We start from the raw sequence: 22186 nt of genomic DNA, 5'->3' as shown, positions 1-22186 counted from the left end.
CGTAGGTGGCGGTCGGCAGATTAGGGGTTAAAAAAAATTAATCGAGTGTCAGCGATGTGGGGGGACCTCGGTTTAGGGGTACATAGGTAGTTTATGGGTGTTAGTGTACTTTAGAGTACAGTAGTTAAGAGCTTTATAAACCGGCGTTAGCCCAGAAAGCTCTTAACTACTGACTTTTTTCCTGCGGCTGGAGTTTTGTCGTTAGATGTCTAACGCTCACTTCAGACACGACTCTAAATACCGGAGTTAGAAAGATCCCATTGAAAAGATAGGATACGCAATTTACGTAAGGGGATCTGCGGTATGGAAAAGTCGCGGCTGAAAAGTGAGCGTTAGACCCTATTTTGAGTGACTCCAAATACCGGCGGTAGCCTAAAACCAGCGTTAGGAGCCTCTAACGCTGGTTTTCACGGCTAACGCCAAACTCCAAATCTAGGTCTATATTTTTTATTTTGGATAGCTTTGTTTATTTTTTTATTTTTTTTGTGGTAATTTTAGCTTTGGAGGTTGTAGTTTTTTTGGTTTTTTTTTTAAATAGACTGCCCTCTGGGCAGGCTTATCGCCTAGTAATTAAGAAACACAATTAAAATATATGCTATAAGAATCTTCAGGCCTTGGTATCTAATCTTTTTTTTAGAGGCTGGTCACAATGTTTCCAAGTTGAGGTTGATAGACCTTGATGGGAAGGTGATAGGATTAAGATATTGAAACATAAGGAGACCTTTTGGATTTATAAACTAAATGGATGACAACCAATAGGAATGAATATGGACATTGATTGGTGTCCCTTTAAATAGGTGTCCAGGTTATTTATACTTAGAGAGGATTGGTAATTTATTTCTTCTTATTATTTCAGTGTATTGGTAGAGTTAGGTTTTTAATGGAATATTGTTTTGAACAGAGTATGTCACCAGATTGAGCTGAATATTAATGAAATGTATCAAATATTATATAAGCATAATATAAGGGATTAAGTTTGTTTAGATCAAAACATTGTCAAATGTTGGGCTGTTTCAACAAATGTTTTGGAAAACTCTATTGATGTGTTGCTATTGGTTTGGACTATATTCAAAATAAGGGTATGTGCAGAACCCTGCAGCTTTTACCAGGTATACAGGCTGCTAGATGCTGAACACTAATTTGTATATACCTTAGCTTTATGGCGATTAAAGGGACAGTGTACTTGATTTTTTTTTTTTATTATTCAAAAAAATAGATAACGCCTTAACTACCCATTACCAGCAATGTTATACTGATATACTTTATAACTTCTAAGCCTCTAAATCTCTGCCTGTTACTAAGCCCCTGCAAGTTGTCTCTTCCAGAGCTTTTTATTACAGACAGAGAGTGCTAGTTCATGTGTGCCATATAGATAATAATGTGCTCACTCCTGTGGAGTTATGCATAGACCATCACTAATTGGCTAAAATGCAAGCTTGTAAAAAGCACTGAGAAAAGGGGGCAGTCTGCAGAGGCTTAGTTAAAGGTAATCACAGAGGTAAACATTGTATTAATATAATAGTTTTAGTTATTGAAAACTGGGGAATGGGTATTAAAGGGATTCCCTAGCTTTTTAAACAATAACAATTTTCAAGTAGACTATACCTTTAAATATCCTCCCATCCACTTCCTTCAGTTGTGGGTGATTGTCTGAGTTTACGGGTACTAGACAGAAACGGAATCCCAAGAGGTTATCAGTACGATTAATCTAAAATTAGGCCAATCAACATATTTGTATCTGTTTTTGTGATATGTTTTTTCTTTATTTTCCTTGTTAGTATTTTAGTTAGTAGTTATTTGTTTGCATTGTGGTTTATATCGTTACCACTAATATGCTCCTGTTTTTTCTTAATATTATTCTCTTACAATCTGTACGTGGATGGTTTCTCTCACTTTGGTAAGATACTCTTTTAACTCTCCCAGACTGGTTTCCAATGGTGCAAGAACATTTTTGTTCACATTTCCATATCATTGCATTCTATTAGCTATTCTGCCTCAGATTTTCCTCTTACAATTGAGACAAAATAATGTTCCAGTTAGCTATTGCCTAATAACTATAAAATAAAATGGACACACATTATGTATGACATGTTTTTTTAATTGTTTACTGACCCTTTAAAAATCAGCTATGTGGGGGGTGGAGCTAGAGATCAATGTGAGCAGACGTGCCTGAGATAAGCTCTGTAACATTTTTGATATAAACAGACTATATAATTAAATCAATATAGCTAAAATATCCAGAAAGTTTCCCAAAAGCACAGAGATGATCATTTGAGACTGCAGTTGGGACCGGAAAATTATAATCTTGGAGACCGGACGGCTTTATACCCGCATGCAGACTAGACAGTGGAGGTGACGGTTAGAGGCCTGCATGCTCAACCGCGACTGAGACTCTTTCCCTCATATCACCCGGAGCCTCTTATCACCTTCTGCGGGCTGTGAGGAACCCAGGAGGAGACTAAGTTAGTAGAGGGAGCAGACCGGGAGCGGCCGCCGACAGAGCAGCTCTGAGTCACCTATCAACATCATCGCTAGAGCTACAAGTAACGCCTGCAGTGTGTGGAGCAACCTCCCGGTGTCAGGATAAAACTAACAGCCCCCGGAGCCTCTGATTATAAAGAGGGGCAGACTGACATACCTTAAAGGGATCCGTTGCCTTGTGATCCTCCTGGGAAGCGGCCGCCATCTTGCCTCAATCTGTAAATACATAAGCACAGATCACTACAGACATACCCTACAATGTCAGCCGTATAACCTGTGAGAAATACCCGGCCCTTCTGACTGACAAGCAGAGACACGCAGGGGGGTGTAGAGAGCTCCGGTGATTTGGGATCCTCACAGAAGGGAGTCGCCATCTTGCCTCAAACTGTAAGTGCGTCAGACCTAAGCACTGCACACACACCCAGCAGCATTAACCATACAGCCTAGATATAAAGGCTTCAGACTTTAAAATTACTCAGGGACCATAGATCTAAGACTGATCTCTAAACTAGGTGGATATTAAGCTGTGTCTTTCCTATCAACATAGACTGCATAATATAACACAAAGTAGAAGGAAAGCCTGACTTATTGTGATTATAGTGGAACAGCATATTTGCTGTAACTAGCAGGCTGAAGCTTTATGAGAGTATCACAGTCAAAGGGAGATTGCCCACTCATTTTAACACACACAGAGTGGTACATATAATCTTTGCTACAGACTACCGCTGAGAACAGAGCTTGAAAACAGCCATAAACAATACCAACTGGCTGTGAAAGAAGGTCTGAATGGACTTTATACTTGGTACCTCCTTCATACAGCAATGATACAGTTTCTATAGGGAACAAGAAAACAGTCTGGGCCAGCAATACAGCTCAATACACCCCAAACACCATAGAAGAGATCACTCTGAATACCCTCTCCCCTTCCTTTTCCTGTCAGCCTCTAGGGGTGACAGGTCATATCCCCTGCACCTTTTCCCGCGATCGTCCTGTGAGGACAACTGCCCTGGGGAGAAGGGTATACTCAGTACGCTAAGCCTCAAAACCAGGGGAAAAGAAATAGCAGTAGACACACAGCTAAAGAACTTCCCTTACTTGACATCCCTGATCTACAAATAAAGGCAAGTTCACAGCACCATTTAATTCTCAACTCCGAAATATAAGTGCTGGGATGTAGTCTGCATGGCAGAGCGACAGGGAGGAGCCCATCTAGCAAACCAATAAGCTGAACATACTGAACTCTCCCAATCTATGGGACAATAATACCTACCCGCTCATCACAATATTACAGTATGTGACCACTGCAGGGGAACTTAGAGACGTTTTGATACTATAATACCCACTAACTACTGTCTCTCCAGATATTGCCACGTGCAAGGGATCAACAAAATACGATACTAGCCAAATTCTCTCTCAAGGGGGACCTAAACATATAACATAAAGGGACAATATCTACGCCCCGAAAATACAATGACCTCTAGGAGAGTATTGAAGGGGGATAAGTCAACTACTAAATCTTCCACAGTGTCCTCCTACTTCATGTCTTCGCAATCTATTAAATCTAACAAAGACATGGAGGCGGAGGGGGATTCGGATCTAGACTCCATACAACAGACAGAAGATAGCACGCCACTTACTAAAGCTGACTTACGGACTCTGGTCTCTAAAAAAGACATTAAGGACAACTTTGAGAAACTATGGGAGAAAATTGATTCCATTCAGTCTCAACACAACAACAACAATTACTGGAATACCAAGATAAGCTAGATGACCTGGAGAACAGGAGCAGAAGGAACAATCTCAGGCTGAAAGGAGTTCCAGAGGAAATAACTATGGTAGAGCTACAAGCATACCTAGCGCAACTTTTCACCCAGATAACAAGCTCGCCTTCAGATTACACTTTCCATGTCGAGAGGGCTCACAGAGCGCTAAAAGCCAAACCAAAGGCAGGTCTCCCACCAAGAGATATAGTGATAAAAATGACTTTCTTTCCAGACAAAGAAAAGATACTCCAGGCTGCTAGAAAACAACCCACTTTCAAATTCCAGGGCAACATGATCCAATTTTACCAAGACTTGAGTCTAAGGACTCTGCAAAGGCGAAGTGCCCTACGACCTCTTACCTCTATGTTGAGGAAACAGCAGATACAATACAGATGGGGTTTTCCTTTTGCATTAATCATAACAAAGGACACTAAAGTCATAACTATTAAGGAACCAGAAGATATCCCCGAAGTTTGTGAGACGGGTTTAGAGACCCCCCCGCTACCTGAGAGGGAACCAATTCTGGCACATAGGCCGACATCTACACGTACAGGAGACCAATCAAAGTGGCACAAAGCGAGACACAAGAAGATGAAGACAAAAGAACCCAGAGAGAAAGAACTTTAACTATAGACTTCTCCTTAACTCCCTGGAAATCAGGGGAAAGAGACTTTTCTAACTGGACTCTAACCTCAAAACACCTAAGTGATAGCGGATGCTGAAAGGAGCGAATCAGGCTATGTATAACACACAATTGTCATTTTAGAGACTTAAACAAGTTATTACACAGTTATATAGTCTGAAACCCATAGGCGAGATCTATGTTCATGTTATCGTTATATGACTAATATTTTATAATGCTTTTCTATTAGGATAAAATTGATATGTCTAGACGGGCCCTCCCAGCCCTCCCTTTAATAAAGGGATAAACAGGGACAATGCAACATTCAACAACTAGTTTTTTTCAAATATGTTATCCCAATGTTAGGGATAGAGTTTTGGTTACAGTTCCCCCTAGAGGGACAGGTTTTCTCCCACCAAATGTTTTTTTCTCCCCAGGGACATCTCCGCTGCGCACTCCTGTGAATCCCAGACTCCGAAGATTAACAGCATAATGAGTAAGATCTATCACCTTCAGGTAAAAACCTACACATATAGCACACTCAGAGTATTGGTAGGAGAAAGAGAAAACAGTAATGCATACTAACATACATGTAGTATCACATAATGTCAGAGGGCTCAACACTGATACCAAACGGAGGGTAGCTATGTCTCAGTACACTCTTCTAACCGCCAATATTCTGTTCCTGCAGGAAACACATTTCCTTAAAACTAGCATCCCAAAATACTGGGCAAAACATTTTTGCACACACTATCATGCCCCCACGGATACAAAAAAAAAGAGGGGTTTCAATTCTAATACATTCTGCCATTAACTTTACCCATGAAAATACCTTAGTGGATCCAGAAGGCCGATACCTAATAGTCAGAGGACAGATGCTAGATACGTATGTTACCTTATGTAACGTCTACGCTCCCAACGAAAATCAACATGATTTTTTTAGACACATTTCACTTCTATTAACTCAGTGGTCCCAAACTAAAATTATACTAGGAGGGGACTTTAATATAAATATGACCCCACACACAGCGGTTGACAATGTTCTCCTATCCAATAAACAACACAGACATAATCGGTTAGTCAAATCGATTCAGGACTCTCTGGCGCCACATACCATGATTGACACCTGGCACACAATGTACGGGGTGACAAATGATACAACATTTTATTCTACGGCACATAAGACTTACACACGGTTGGACTATATTTATGTTAGCCAGGCTCTCCGCCCGCTGCTGCAGAGTTCAACCATACACCCGTGTGTGTGGTCAGACCACTCTATTTTATTAATAAAGATGAATGGGTTACAAGATACTAAACGAAATAGAACATGGACTTTTGATCCAACTCTTGTGAAAAACCCACAAAGACATGATAAAATTCTGCAGTCGTTGGTGGAGTACTGGGGGATAAACACGGATACTGCAAACAACCCTATAAACACCTGGGCGGCACATAAAGTGGTAATTAGGGGACAGCTTATACAAGAGAAAGCCAGACTAAATAGACAACACAGACACCTACTAGGACAATTACATGCAGAAATAGACACACTAGAGAGACAACATAAATTGACAGGGAGGGGGACAATACTGCAGACCCTTCAAACTAAGAAATCCATACTAGCAAAAATACTAAGCTCTCAAGCTGCAAGAGCAATCGAAAGAATGAAAGCACATTATTTTATCTACGCTAACAAGCCAGATAAATATATGGCACACAAAATCAGGGAGAGATGTAAAGTCTCATCTATCCCTATGATAGAAACAGAACAAGGGACATTGACGTCGGACCCACAAACCATAGTGGACACATTTGCTATTTTTTATAGCAAATTATACGACGGACAAAAAGTCATACATAACACAGAGACTGACAAACGCACTGAAGAGTTCCTTGCAAATTGCCCATTAAAATTACTTACTAAAGACCAGACGGATAGCCTTAATGCCCCATTACTACCCGGGAGGTGGTGAAAGCAGTGAGGGACCTTAAACCCGGTAAAGCAGCAGGCCCTGATGGCTTTTCGGGAGAGTATTATAAATTGTTCCGTGACACCTTGATCCCACATCTGACCAAATTCTGCAATTATATCCTGGAGGGAAATCCTATCCCGAGTGAGCTGCAGTTAGCAAAAATAGTGGTGATCCCCAAGCCCGAGAGAGATCATAAAAGATGTAAAAATTACCGCCCAATTTCATTAATAAATCAGGATTTGAAACTATTCACTAAAGTGTTAGCAAACCGGCTTAAGGAGATCCTACCCAGCTTGATTCACCCAGATCAGGTGGGATTTATTAAAGACAGGGAGGCCCCGGACAATATATGCAGAATCACTAATCTTATCCACCATTTAGAAAGACAGGGGACGCCTTCTCTGCTGCTATCGCTGGATGCAGAGAAGGCGTTCGATAGAATCGACTGGAGATACATGACCAAAGTTTTACAGAAGATGGGTTTTGAGGGTTCCTTTATGACAGCTATTCGCGCAATCTACTCGCGGCCCCAAGCTCAGGTGACTGCAGGAGGCTATAAGTCTGCCACCTTCCCCATATTTAATGGCACGAGGCAGGGATGCCCCTTGTCGCCTCTATTATTTGCGCTATGCATTGAGCCACTAGCAGCTAGAATAAGAATAAACCCGGACATAGAGGGAGTTAAAATAGCACACTCAGAATATAAACTGGCCTTGTTCGCAGATGATATTCTGTTAACAATCACAAAACCTCTCATATCTTTACCCAATCTATATATGGTGCTGGCATCTTTCTTGAACATTTCAGGCTACAAAGTTAATTCGGACAAATGTGAAGTTCTTCCCATTGCCATTGCCTATCAAACTCGGAAAATACTGGAGTTAAACTTTGACTTCAAATGGGTCAAGCACACACTCAAATATCTGGGGATTAACCTACCACAACAGATACAACACCTATACAAATACAATTACCCACCTCTATTCCAAAAAATCAGACAAGACATCACAAAATGGCGTAAATACAACTTCTCTTGGTTGGGACGACTGGCAGCAGTCAAAATGACTATCCTGCCCCGATTACTTTATTTATTCAGAGCCTTACCAATAAAGATCGTTAATGCAGATATAGAAAGGATACAGACAGATCTCTCAGCATTCATTAGAGGGACAAAATCAGCTAGGATCTCTAAATCCTTAGTACACCGACATAGATCACTAGGAGGGGTCGGGGGCCCTAACTTGATGGACTATTATAAGGCAGCCAGAGCAGCGCAGGATGCGATGATACTGAAAAGAGAGGGAGAAGCCATTTGGATCACCCTAGAGGCAGAACTAGAAGGGAGGGTATACCCGGATTCCATCTTGTGGAATGCACAACAGAGTAGAGTTAAGGACCATCACTCAGAAATTCACACAAGAGACCTCACAATTAATCTATGGTCAAAAATAAGGAAGAGAGAAGACATTTTACCTAAAAACTCCTTGTTAATGCCAATTAGGTACCTCTTACAGGGAGACACCCGTAAACACCTGCAGAAATGGGAAAATAAGGGCCTCTATAGAGTAGCAGACATTTTGGATAAGGGGGCGGTGTTGCCGTTTTCCCATTTACAAGAGAAAATTACACCCATTAAGCTACACTGGTTTATATATTTACAGCTACAATCCTCTCTCCGAGAATTTCTCAAGAATGCACCAGGTAGGGTGGCCACAGCGTTAGAAATTTCCGGCACTAGCCCATGTAGACCCAAACATTCTATATCCAAGCTATATATAGCAATTCAATCCCCTCATAATACGACTAAAACCCACATAATGGTAGCTTGGGAACGGGAACTAGAAATAGTAAAGGATAGACAGGAATGGGAAACAATATTTCAATCAGGAGACAAGGGATTATTTATTTATTTATTTATTTATAAAATATTTTACCAGGAAGGATACATTGAGATTTCTCTCGTTTTCAAGTATGTCCTGGGATCACAAAACATTGCATTGATACAATAGGGTACAATAAAATACAAAAACAATAATAAAAATACACATTATATGCAAACATTTAACATAGAGCAGGTATGAAATATTTATCCATGACAGGAGCATTCTGTTTTGAGATATGTATAGAGGGATCTCTTAAAGGATTTTAGGCTTGGGGAAGTTTTTAAAGTGTGAGGGAGGTCATTCCATAATTGTGGCGCTCTGTAGGAAAAGGAGGATCGAGCTGCTTTTTTTTTGTATTGAGGCAAGCTAAATAATGTGCTGTTATTGGATCGGAGGTTATAGGAGGTGGGAATAGCAGGGGAGAGCATTCTGCTCAGGTAGGGTGGGAGCTTCCCAGAAAGGCTCTTAAAGACAAGGCAGGAAAGATGGAGGGTGCGTCTGGATTCTAGCGACAGCCAGTTTAGTTCTTTTAGCATGTCACAATGGTGGGTCCTGTAGTTACATTGTAGCACAAAGCGGCAGAGCGAGTTATATAACGTATTTAGTTTATTAAGGTGAGTTTGCGGAGCAGGTGCATATACTATGTCCCCATAATCCAAGATAGGCATCAGCATTTGCTGTACAATCTTTTCCTTTACTGTAGGGCTGAGGCAAGATTTGTTTCTGTACAGGGCACCTAGTTTTGGATAAAGTTTAGAGGCAATTTTTTCTATGTGGAGTCCAAAAGATAGATTGGGGTCTAACAACATACCTAAGTATTTAAAAGAGTGGACTGCGGTCAGCGTGCAATTGGATTTTGTTTTGATGCGAAGATGGGAATTTTGTAATTTATGTATTTTAGGTCCCATTCCAAAGATCATTGTGACCGTTTTGTCAGTGTTTAGGAAGAGTTTGTTTTTCGAGATCCACTTTTCTACCTCTGTGAACTGGTCTTGGAGCACTGTTTCAAGCTGCAGCAGATCAGATTTGTTTGCATAGATTACCGTGTCGTCTGCGTACATGTGTACAGTTGAGGATTTGCAGACATTAGGCAAATCATTTATAAATAATGTGAATAGTAGGGGGCCGAGAATGGAACCTTGGGGAACACCACACGTGACTGGGAGAGGGAGGGAGTCAATGTTAGAGACAGAGACATATTGTGATCGATCCGATACATATGATTTAAACCAGGTTAACGGGTGATCAGCAATACCAGAGTTTTTTAGTTTGAGAAGTAGTAGGTCATGGTCCACTGTGTCAAAAGCCTTTGCAAAATCAAGGAAAATAGCTCCAGTTAGGTCTCCTTGTTCCATGGCAGTTTGGATGTCGTTGCAAACTTTTAGGAGGGCAGTTGTAGTGGAGTGATTTGGTCTGAAACCTGATTGATCAGGGGTCAGATAGTTAGAAAGTTGGTAATACTCGCATAATTGCGTATGGACGCATTTTTCTAGGATTTTTGACAATACAGGGAGCAGTGATATAGGACGATAGTTAGAAACCAAGGTTAACTCCCCACTTTTATGAATAGGCACTACTCTTGCAGTTTTCCAGAGTTTGGGTATGTATCCAGACACCAAGGATTCGTTAATTAGGGTTGCAACAGGCTTAGCAATTGCCGGCGCACTGAGCTTCAACAGCATTGCTGGGATTTGATCAGGTCCTGACTGGTTTTTCATTTTTAGATTATCGAGGTGTTTCTTAATGACATTGAAGGGTACAGGTCTAAAATTGAACTTTTCTATATTGGGTCTTTGCTGTTTTAGTGGGGCCTGATCCACATTTATAGCTTCAGGATGCGTGCCATTTATTAGTTTGTCAATCAGGGTGGTGGAGCATCCTACAAAATAATTGTTAAAGGCATTTGCTACTTCTAAGGGGAGTTGCAGGTTTTGGTTATCCACATTGACAGTAGAGGGTTGGGAGTGGATTGGTGGATTTTGTAAGTTATTTATGAGTTTCCAAAACTTTCTAGGGTTACATATATTATTGTTCAGATTTTCACAGAAATATTGCGCCTTAGCCAATTTTGTTTGTTTAGTACATATATTTCGCCATTTTCTATATACACAGTGATCATTCATAGAGCCAGTATGCTTGAACTTTGACCACAATGAATCCCGAAATTGGTACATTTGAATGAGGTCAGCTGTGATCCAATTCAAGTGTGCTCCTTTTACTCTCACCTTACGCAGCGGTGCATGTAAATTCCAAACTTGTAGGAGTTCAGACTGAAAGAATTCAACTGCAGAGTCTAGATCTGGGATTAGGTTTAATCTGTGCCAGGGGAGGTTCTTGATGTCATTTAGAAATGATTGAAGATTAAATTTTTTGAAGGACCTGGTGATTGTAACCTTGGGAGAGGATTTAGTTGCCTTTATTTTGCGCACGCAGTACACTAAGCAGTGGTCACTGAAATTGTTAGGGAGAACACCTGCCTCCTGGATTCGGTTGGGAGAAGTGGAGAGAATCCAGTCGAGCAGGGTATGATTATGGCTTTTGATGTTTATGCGAGTTGGGGAGGAGATTAATTGCGTTAGATGCAAAGATTTAAACAGCGAGCGACAACTGTTATTTTTTGGATTCAGCCAATCGATGTTAAAATCTCCAAAAACCAAAATTTCACTTTTTGGGTTTTGAGTTATGGATTCACTAAGGAGCTGTGCTATGTCCGAAATGGAATGCACAGGGGAGCTTGGTGGGCGGTAGATTCCTGCAACAATGATTGATTTACTGCACGGGATCTCAATTTTGCCAGAAAGGAAATCAAAGGTGGCAGGAGAGCTAGATTTTTGTATGGGGGTGAACTTTGTGGAATTGTCAACATAAATTACAATGCCACCTCCTCTCTTTGCTCTATCATTTCTATGGCATGAATATCCATGTATTGCAATGGCAGAGTCAGGTATTTTGCGGGTTAGCCACGATTCAGAGATCACAATGATTTTGGGTTTGTATTGTAAACACCAAGCTTGCAGTGCATCAATTTTCGGTAGTAAGCTTCGGATATTACAGTGCACAAAGGAGAGGCCTTTCTTAGCTGGAAGGCTAGGAATGGAATTTGTTAGGGGACCAGGGTTAGACTCTACGTCATTTGCAAGGGCAAGTAACATAAGGAATAGGAATTTGGAAATCATTTTTGATTGGCCATATAGTGAATGTGATACTTTATAATATTGTGAGGTGGGGATTATTAAGCATTGATTTGAAGGAAAATGCACTGAAAACAGCCTTTCGTTGGTATCTAACCCCAGTTAGAACCTCTCATATGGGCCCTCAGGGAAGCAACCTATGCTACAGAGGTTGTGGAAAGAAGGGTACGTACAAGCACATGTGGTGGGACTGCGGGGTTGTTCAAGAGATATGGAAGAGACTCTCTCTATTTATAGGTCAGTTAATGGATGAGGATTTCACCCTTACCATACAACAGGCATTGCTACACGAACCCATAGAAATCTACCATAGATATCTGAACACCTTTATTAGAATTCTGTGTACAGTTACCAGAATATGTATTGCAAAATACTGGAAAATAGGGGCTCCAACATGGACATAGATATACAATAAAATACAACACACATATACCATGTATGAGGAAGCCGCAGGAATTCTTAATAATAGGGAGACTATGCAAAAGGTATGGTTCTATTGGATAGGTAGACAGGAACAATCATCTAAGGTCTGAGTTAAGTCCGAAGTGAGGTGGAGTCGACGGGGTGCGTTGGGAGACGAGTGTCTCTGCTTTTCAGGTATAGTGCTATCTATAAGGAGAGTCACTGTTCTTTGAGACAGGAGGGGGAGACTTATTCTTTTTTGTTTTTGTTGTTTTACAGTTTCATTAGCAATCCTTGAAGATTAATAAATCTCTATATTTCTTAGTTATTATTTCATTTTGTTAGATCTGATTGCAACTCATCTCACACTTACGTTGTTTTTTTTGGTGTGTGAAGCCTGTTAAAAGTGCAGTGGAATACAGACTAAATGGTATTAGCCCCACACTGGAGGCAATAGATACTCGAGAAGGTATATACGCAAGAAGGTTATCTATTGATATGACTGGGAAATAGTGAGAATGTAATGATACATTTCTTTTTTAATTTTTTTTTTTATATATATATATATATATATATATATACATTGTTAAAAAAAATGTTTCAATAAAAACTATTTAAACATAAAAATCAGCTATGTTACAAACAGGGTTGGAAAAATATCACTGTAGTTAAACCGTCAAGGAAAAAACACTGTCATGAGAAAAGAGGTCTCAATTCATTTTTTTTAGTGGATATTTCCAGCCCTGGTTACATTTTTTTTTTTTTTTGTAGCATGGATATTGTATTCGAATAATTCAGTGAATCATGCTCTGCACTCAATACATGTGATATGGACTGTTGAACAAAGCATAACAGTATTAGAATTATACAATATTATCAATCATATATGCCCTATATATGCCCAGTTCATTATACCATATACACTGACGATATACTCAACTTATGAAGAATTTTTAGTACCTATCACATATTTGTCAAATCCCTCACTTGTAAATTAAAGGGACAGTATACACCAATTTTCATATAACTGCATGTAATATACACTACTATAAAGAATAATATGCACAGATGCTGATCTAAAAATCCAGTATAAAATCTATTAAAAACTTACTTAGAAGCTTCCAGTTTAGCACTTTTGATTAGGTTGAGTGGGGCACCCAGTGAAAGGGTCTGGAAAGCAAAAGAGCAGTTACTCCCCCCTTCCCTCCTTCCTCTGCATATGAAAAGACCCTTTATACAAACAGGAGCAAGCTGGAGTAGGTAGACAACAGTCTACTTTTAAAACTTTGGGGCTTGGTTAGAAGTCTGCAAAGTAGCACAATGTTATTTAAAAAAAATAGCAAATACATTTAAAAAAACAACTGTATGGGCTATATAAATGGATCATCTACAAAACATTTATGCAAAGAAATATCTAGTGTATAATGTCCCTTTAATGCATAAACATTGACTCGTCTGTTATTATTTTAGTATTTTAGTCCATTTATTTTACTGCATGTCTGAAGTACCTGATACAGCCTCTCAACCCTTTGTGAACATATAGGGGTAGATTTATCATATGTCGGACGGACATGATCCGCTGTATCTTATGTCCGACATCGCTAAATGCTGACAGCATACACTGTCGGCATTTAACATTGCACAAGTATTTCTGGTAAAATGCTTGTGCGATGCCGCCCCCTGAACATTCGCAGCCAAGGGGTGTCAATCATCCTGATCGTATCCGATCGGGATGATTGCTGTCCGCAACCTCAGAAGTGGCAGATGAGTTAAGGAGTAGCAGTCTTACGACTGATGCTTCTTAACTTAAAGGGACACTCAAGTCAGAACTAAACTTCATGATTCAGATACAGCATGCAATTTTAAACAACTTTCCTTCCATTAACAAAATGTGCACAGTCTTTTTATATTTACACTTTTTGAGTCACCAACTCCTACTGAGCATGTGCAAGAATTCACAGACTATACATATATGCATTTGTGATTGGCTGATGGCTGTCACATGATACAGGGGGAGTGTAAATAGACATAACTGCAATTTATTTAACAAAAATCTACTACTCATTTGAACTTCAGATTAAATGCTATTGCATTGTCTTCTTATTATGCATTTGTTGATTATGCAAATCTACTGTATTGACTGGTCCTTTAAGTTTAAGGTGGACCTAAAACTTCGGGGGTAGATTTCAGCATCTGCTGCTTGATAAATCTACCCCATAGAAAATATAATACACTCACTTGCTCATATGACCAAACAAACAAGTTATTTTATTTCTTAAAATGAAAGCAAGTTTATAAGCCAGTTTTAAAGAAAATGATGTAACTGTCTCTTTCAGTTAAAGACACGGACATAACTATAAGGGTCTCAATTGAAACTGAGCCCACAACTCGAGGGCAAACAGTACTGGTATTACTAAACCTGCATTATGTCTGGCTCTCTGTGTTCCACCACCTGCAAACAAGGCTCACACAGCAAAAGGTAAGTGTAGATTTGCCTTTACAATATGGTGGCAAGAGTTTCAAGATGGTCATCATAGTGTTGCTGTACAGAAAAATTTGCCCCTAGGGTTCCCGCCACAGCCTTTGGAATAGGGTCCCCACCACAGCTTTTTCCTCGGGGACCAGCACGACCTAGTTACGCCCTTTGTTAAAGTGACATGAACTATAAAATTGGTTTTACTTTTATGTGCCTACAATTAATTGTCATACCAGCTGCAGAGCATATAATGTATGGGAATGGTTTCCTTTGGGTATATTTGTGTATTTGAAATAGTTGTCTTTGATAATTGAAATTGGTGTGAGAGGTCTAAGGTGGGAGCAGGTGATGTTGAAAGTGATCGAATATGCCAGACTGTATAGATCCCCAGGTATGTTGCTGTTCCATGGATGGGGTAATGATTTGGGGTTTATGTTTCAGAAAAGTCTGATTGGTAGCATCAAAAGGGATTTGTTGAGGTTGTGAGTTGCTTCCTGATTTACTGCTAATTTGGTCTGCGATTGAACCTATAGTAATTTGAACAGTGGCATGGGATGGAGTAAAGCTTGAGGCTTCACGAAAGAAGTTTAACCGGACCATTAGCAGTTTTGTTAGGAATTAAAATGGGGTAGCAATTAGACATGTTGAGTTTGAGGGAGACCATCCCACCATTAAGTTTGTTTCAGAACCTAAGTTCATACTAAAAGAAAGTTTATCTTTAGGTTTTTTAAATACATCATCTGGAATACCTGTTGGTTAGAAATCCTATCAGTTTTTAAACATCTACCAACGATACATAAAAATAAAACTTCACCACAAGGGAGACCTATAATTTCAACTATAGGAACATTAGGAGAAAAAATAGGGGAATGGATAGAGTTTTTACAACCTCTAGCTCAGAACATACCAGGTTATTTGAAAGTCAACAAGCATTTGTTGAAATTGTTAAATAAAATAGAATATAAGGGAGTGTACCAGCTGTTAAAGGGACAGCCTTAATTACCCATTCCCCAGTTTTGCATAACCAACACTGTTATAGTAATAGACTTTTTGCCTCTGTGATTAACTTGTTTCTAAGCATCTTCTGACCGCCTCCTGATCACATGACATTTTGTTTATTATCTATTGACTTTTATTTTAGCTAATTAGTGCAGTGTCTGCTACAATCCACACGCGTGATCACAATGTTATCTATATGGTTTACATGAATATGTATAATAATTGTATAATATGTATAATAATGTATTACCCACACTAATGGATTAACAGCTTTAAGGGAGATGTTAAAGAAATATACTTTAATTTATCTTTTATTGATTATTTTGTTGACATAGTGAGATTTTTGTTAACCCATAACTATTTCTAATTTCAGAACACCTTCTATTTGGAGAAACAATGGACAGCAATGGGGGCAAAATTTCCCCCTCATATGCAAATTGGTATCTGGGATATTTTGAGATGGAAAAGATATTTAATCTGCACAATCCTTTTAGGGAAAATTTGGTCTTTTATACACGATTTATAGATGACATCTTTGTTGTTTGGAAGGGGGACCAATCTCTTAATGATAATATGGGCAATCTTCAATTCACTTACACTTGTTCCTGCAAATATGTCATCTATTTAGATTTGAATATATTAAAATATCATTTTGATAGGACATTTGTCACTAAAGTTTATCGCAAAGTAAAAGCAGGTAATACAATTTTAAGATCAGATTAATGAAATCCTAAACATGATATACCGAAAAGGACAGTTTATCAGGATTAGAAAGATCTGCACTAGTGATGAATTGTACTTAAAATATGCTATAGAACTAAAAAATAGACTAATTTTAAGAGGGTATAATTAAAATTCTTTAGAACTTACCTTACAAGAAGTTTTAGAAATGGAACAAGCTAATTTATTAGGAGATAAGGCGAAAAGAACAATAGAGACAGTAGAGGACTAACATTTTCAACTCAATACAGTTATCAATTTAATAAGATTTGTGATATCATTAAAAATATTTGCCTTTATTACAAAAAGACACCAAATTAAAAAAAACCTTGTTGATAGTGGTGTTAGATTTGTATCAAGAAGAGCCAAAACCTTGAGTAATATGTTAAGGAGAGATTTCTCAGAGAAATTAAACCCTGCATCTAAATCTGATTGTCTCAAAAGCCAGGTTATTTTAGGTGTGGGGGGGTGACGCACCTTGAAAAAGTTGCCAACATATATTGAAAACTAATTTTTGGAAATTCAAATCAGCCAATAGGATGAGAGCTACTGAAAGCCTATTGACTGTTCAAATCAGCCAATAGAATGAGAGCTACTGAAATCCTATTGGCTGTTCAAATCAGCCAATAGGATGAGAGCTACTAAAATTCTATTGGCTGATTTGAGCAGCCAATAGAATTTCAGTAGCTCTCATCCTATTGGCTGATTTAACTTTCCAAAATCAAATTAGCCAATAGGAATGCAAGGGATGCCATTTTGAAAAGGTTGACTTGCATTGAAGATTCAGTATACAGCGGCGACCGTATGAAGAGGATGCTCCACGCCGAATGTCTTCAGGATGGACCCGCTCTGCGCCACTGGGATGAAGATAGAAGACGCCGCAGGGATGAAGATAGAAGATGCCGCCTGGATTAAGATGGAGCCGCCGGGATGAAGATCCTTCAAGCGGGACTTCAGCAACTGTGAGTACCTAAAGAGGGGTTAGTGTTAGGTTTTTTTAAGGTTTTTTTGGGTGTTTTTTTTTAGATTAGGGGTTGGGCATTTCTTAAAAGAGCTAAATGCCCTTTTAAGGGCATTGCCCATACAAGTGCTATTTTCAGGGCAATGGGTAGATTAGTTTTTTTTAGATGGGTATTAGAATAGGAATAATTGTTAATATTTTGGATAATTCATTTGTAATTTTGTGTAATTTTTTTTTCGTTTTGGGGTGGGTTTTTCTTTTTAAAATAGCCATATTTTATTTTTAATGGGCAGCAAAAGAGCTGAATGCCCTTTTAAGGGCAATGTCCATACAAATGCCCTTTTCAGGGCAATGGGTAGATTAGGTTTTATTTTTATTTATATTTTATGGGTTTATGGGGGTGGGGGTTTGTATACTGTTAGGGGGTGTTTGTTTTTCTTTTCTAGAAAAAGAGCTGAGTTCTTAAGGCAATGGCCTACAAAAGGTATAGATAGGGGTTTTTATTTTGTGGTGTTTTTTTTTTAAAGGGTATTAGAATAGGAATAATTGTATTTTTTGTAAGAGTAGGTTTTTTATTTTTTGTAATTTTAGAGTTTTTTTATTTTTTGTAATGTTAGGTTTTAGGTTTTAATGTAAGGCAGCTTAGTTTTTATTTCACAGGTACGTCTGTATTTATTTTAACTAGGTAGTTAGTAAATAGTTAATAACTATTTACTAACTAGTCTACCTAGTTAAAATAAATACAAACGTACCTGTGAAATAAAAATAAAACCTAAGCTAGCTACAATATAACAATTAGTTATATTGTAGCTAGCTTAGGTTTTATTTCACAGGTAAGTATGTATTTAGTTTTAAATAGGTGTTATTTAGTTAATAATTGTAACTTTAATTTAGCTCTATTTTAATTATGTTAAAGCTAGAGGGTGTTAGGGTTAGGGTTACAGCTAAAGTTATGGCTAGGGTTATCGTTAGGTATAGGGGTTAATATAGTTTAATTTAGGTTGTTGCGATGTGGGGGCTGGCGGTTTAGAGGTTAATAGGTTTATTTAGTGGTAGTGATGTTGGAAGCCAGAGGTTTTGGGGTTAATAACTTTATTTAGTGGCTGCAATGTTGGGGAGCGGCAAAATAGGGGTTTATAGATTTATTATAGAGTGGGTGATGTTGGAGTGCAGGGGAATAGGGGTTAATAACTTTAGTATAGTGGCGGCAATATCGGGAGCAGCAGAGTAGGGGTTAATAGATTTATTCGGTGGCGGCGATATTGAGAGCGGCAGATTAGGGGTTAATAACTTTATGTAGGTGTCGGCGATGTCGGGGGCAGCAGATTTAGGGTGTTTAGAGTTGGGGCTAATGTTAGGGTGTTAGGTTTACGCGTAACTTTTTTCACCCCATAGACATCAATTGGGCTGCATTATGGAGCTTTTCATTCTGCGATTGCAGGTTTTTTCCTAACCCGCTCTCCCCATTGATGTCTATGGGGAGAGCGTGAACAAGCTCGTCAAAACAGTGCTTGTATTTTGTGCGGTATGAAGTTCAACACAACCATATCACATGCACAAGCCGGCTGTTTGAAAACTTGTAATGTCAGTGTAATGCAGTGACGTGCAGTGACGTCAGCGGCTAGTGAGGCACTGACAATGATACGCACAAGAATCACACACACATATATATGTATATATGTGTGTGTAAATATATATATATATATATATATATATATATATATACATACATATACATACATATACATATACATACACACACACATATAAATATCACTAAATTACTGGCACCAACAAATATTTTGCACCTGAAAAGAGTTAGTTATGTTCACCTACAGCACAGGGCTCATCAATTGTGACCCTCCAGAGGTTTTGGAACTAGATTTCCCAGCTGAAATGGTGGCTGAGCATTATGGGAAATAGCACATAACACAAGTACTGGACTCACACACACAGACCCACACACACTGAAATAGACCCACACACAAACAGATGCACACACAGAGACAGACCCCCAAACACACAGACAGAAACACACACTCAGACAGACCCCCCACACACACAAAGACACACACAGGGACAGACCCACAAACACAGACCCCTACCAAACAGACACACACATACCCACACAAACACACAGGTATACACACAGGGACAGACCCACACACACACACACACCCCAAACACACACACAGAAAAATCCACACACATAAACACAGACCCACTCACACAGACCCCCAAACACACAGACATACAGTCACACAAACACAGACACACACACATCCACACACAGACAGACAGACAAACCCACACACACAGATCCATACACACACAGACCCCCCCAAACCCACACAGACAGTAACACACACACACTGTACATATCAAGTGTTGTGTTCTGGCTCATGCAGGGATAAAGGAGGGGAGTTTTTAAAAAATAAAATAAAAACAGGAATAATTCAATATATAGTAAAAGATAAAGCACTACTAGTACCACTGAGCACTCTTCACTAAGTTCACTTGACTCAATGACAAACAGACTTGTATACTAAGCTTACAAATGCACACACAGTGTTTATAAAGAGCCATGTGCTTATTTATATTTAATATTTATATTTATTTTAAAAAGCATAGAGTTTAATGCAATTTGTAAATACTAAATATGCAAATCCAGTACTCATAACTCATGGAAATAGATAAATATTTGGGGTTAGAGATAAGAGATGTGGTTATTTTTAGGGTTTGGGATAAAGGCTAAGAAAAGTTTTGCAATCCATAATCAGCAGCAATGTTGCAAGCTACATTTCTGTGCTGATTTTCACTGTAATATATTTACATTTTCCCCCTATTTCCAATAAGAACCAGAGCTACAAATCAGCAAATTCATTATATTCCCCCAGAAAGGACAGGAATGACCCAGGCACAATGGGAAGAAAATTCTTCTTTAACTTTAAATGCCAACTGCATGCATTAGTGATGTGCTGTGTGTGTTGCAATGCAAACTGACATGTGGAAATGTAAAATGAGATTTATTCTACACAATAGCTAGCTGTGTAGGGAAGGCTTACAAAGGAAGGCAGAGTGCTCTTAATTTACAAGGTGCCAGAGCTACTGCATTCCATTGTAAGCAGTGTTCATTAAAATCCACAGGCATCAAAGAGGTTAACTAGTAATTGATAACACAGAAAATAGTGCACTCCCTAAATACATACATGCACCTTTTCAAGTAGAGATCCACAATCCATGAGAAAACACAGGTTAGAGATAGAGTATTCTTACATAGCAAACTAAGAAGAAGGGCACATTCCTTACATAGCAGCACTAAGCAGCAGGAGGACGACAGGCTCTTCCCTGAGAACGAAGGGGTTGTAAATGCAGGGCTGGGCTACTGAGGGAAGGATTTGATTTATAGTTCTCTTATCAGGCAGCGTTCCCACTTGTCATATAACAGCTGCCGTTGTAGGCTGCATTTCCCCTCAGTTCTAAATCACTTAATATATTGTGCTAAGGCAGCAGGCTCTGTGTGTTAGTTAGAGCCGTTACAGGAAAGTGCTGAGCTCAGTATATGGAATTGCCTGAGGTCCCTAGCCCCCTACTGACTTCACAACAGTGTGTGTCCACCGGCTGCAATATACTTTATTTCAGGATCATCTCTCCTCCTGGGCACTCTGTGTTGTTAAGCAAGTTCTCACTGCAGCAGTATGGCTATGTGATGAGATCGTGACATGATGTTATTTTTTTCCTGATCTAAGGGACTGAAGATTCAGAATCATTAGCATTTCCCATTAGAAAATGCTAATGATTCTGAATCTTCAGTCCCTTAGATCAGGAAAAAAATAACATCATGTCACGATCTCATCACATAGCCATACTGTATTACAGCTGCAGTGAGAGAACTTGCTTAACAACACAGAGTGCCCAGGAGGAGAGATGATCATGAAATAAAGTATATTGCAGCCGGTGGACACACATTCTTCTGAGTGACTGCTCTAGTCTGCTGGCCTGGCTGAGAGGGTATGCGAGTGACTGTGAGTGTGTATAGCATGGGGGGGGGAGGGGATTGGGGAATAGACCTTGATGACCCAAATAAACTGTTATTACTTACCGGTCTGTTTACTCTGACACCGGTCTCTCAGACAGTCCACTCTCTTGCTGCAGCTCCCCCTGTTCACTATTTCCCGCCAACAGCCGTCCCAGTCACTGCTTCAAACAAGCCCGGCCGGCACGCCTCCCTAGCAGCACTGATGCTGATTGGCTGTGGTCACCTCCATCTCATAGCGGCGGTTAAGAGAACCGCCTCTATTGGAGAGAGGCATGGGCCCGGTGAGACACCACTGGGTGGCGCTAGCTCATAGTGAGCACTAAACAGTAGCTAGCATCCATGTTGCGCAATTAATGGAGGGCAGCGGAGCAGCTCACTGCCTCTTAATTGCGCAACATGGATGGGAATGGATGGTATTGCATCTGTGGAGCCGGCAAGGGGGGGGGGGTATTGTAGCTGGGGGGGGCGTGGTCACAAAATGTACAAAAAAAATTACACAAACTTTTTTTATTTTTTTTAATCATAAATAAAAACTTCTTTTTCTGATTGGACAGGGTAGGCACTGCCTCCCTTGCCTCCTATTACTGCACGTCACTGGTGTAATGTAGTGTGAAATAACGCAACTTTTGTTGCATTCTTTTCGCACCCCGTTGAGCCCGTAATCTACCTGTCT

At 39.5% G+C, this 22186-nt stretch overlaps 1 protein-coding gene across 3 annotated transcripts in view; it reads left to right on the top strand.

The window, feature by feature from the left end:
* LOC128649917 (alcohol dehydrogenase 1-like) overlaps positions 1 to 16454 on the top strand; it is a 174682-nt gene extending 158228 nt beyond the window's left edge. The window contains exons 9-11 of one of the 3 annotated variants that reach the window (XM_053703471.1): positions 5304 to 5362; positions 14655 to 14797; positions 16167 to 16454. In XM_053703471.1, the coding sequence (XP_053559446.1) occupies positions 5304 to 5362; positions 14655 to 14797; positions 16167 to 16319 (355 nt within the window). In that variant the 3' untranslated portion in view covers positions 16320 to 16454. Of the gene's footprint in view, positions 1 to 5303; positions 5383 to 14654; positions 14798 to 16166 lie in introns of those variants that run through there. The other 2 variants (XM_053703472.1, XM_053703474.1) reach the window with 2 other exon arrangements.
* The last annotated feature ends 5732 nt before the right edge of the window (positions 16455 to 22186 follow it).

The sequence above is a fragment of the Bombina bombina genome, chromosome 2 (assembly GCF_027579735.1).
Source record: "Bombina bombina isolate aBomBom1 chromosome 2, aBomBom1.pri, whole genome shotgun sequence".
NCBI classification, from domain to species: domain Eukaryota; kingdom Metazoa; phylum Chordata; class Amphibia; order Anura; family Bombinatoridae; genus Bombina; species Bombina bombina.
This window is presented reverse-complemented; position numbering and strand designations above follow the sequence as displayed.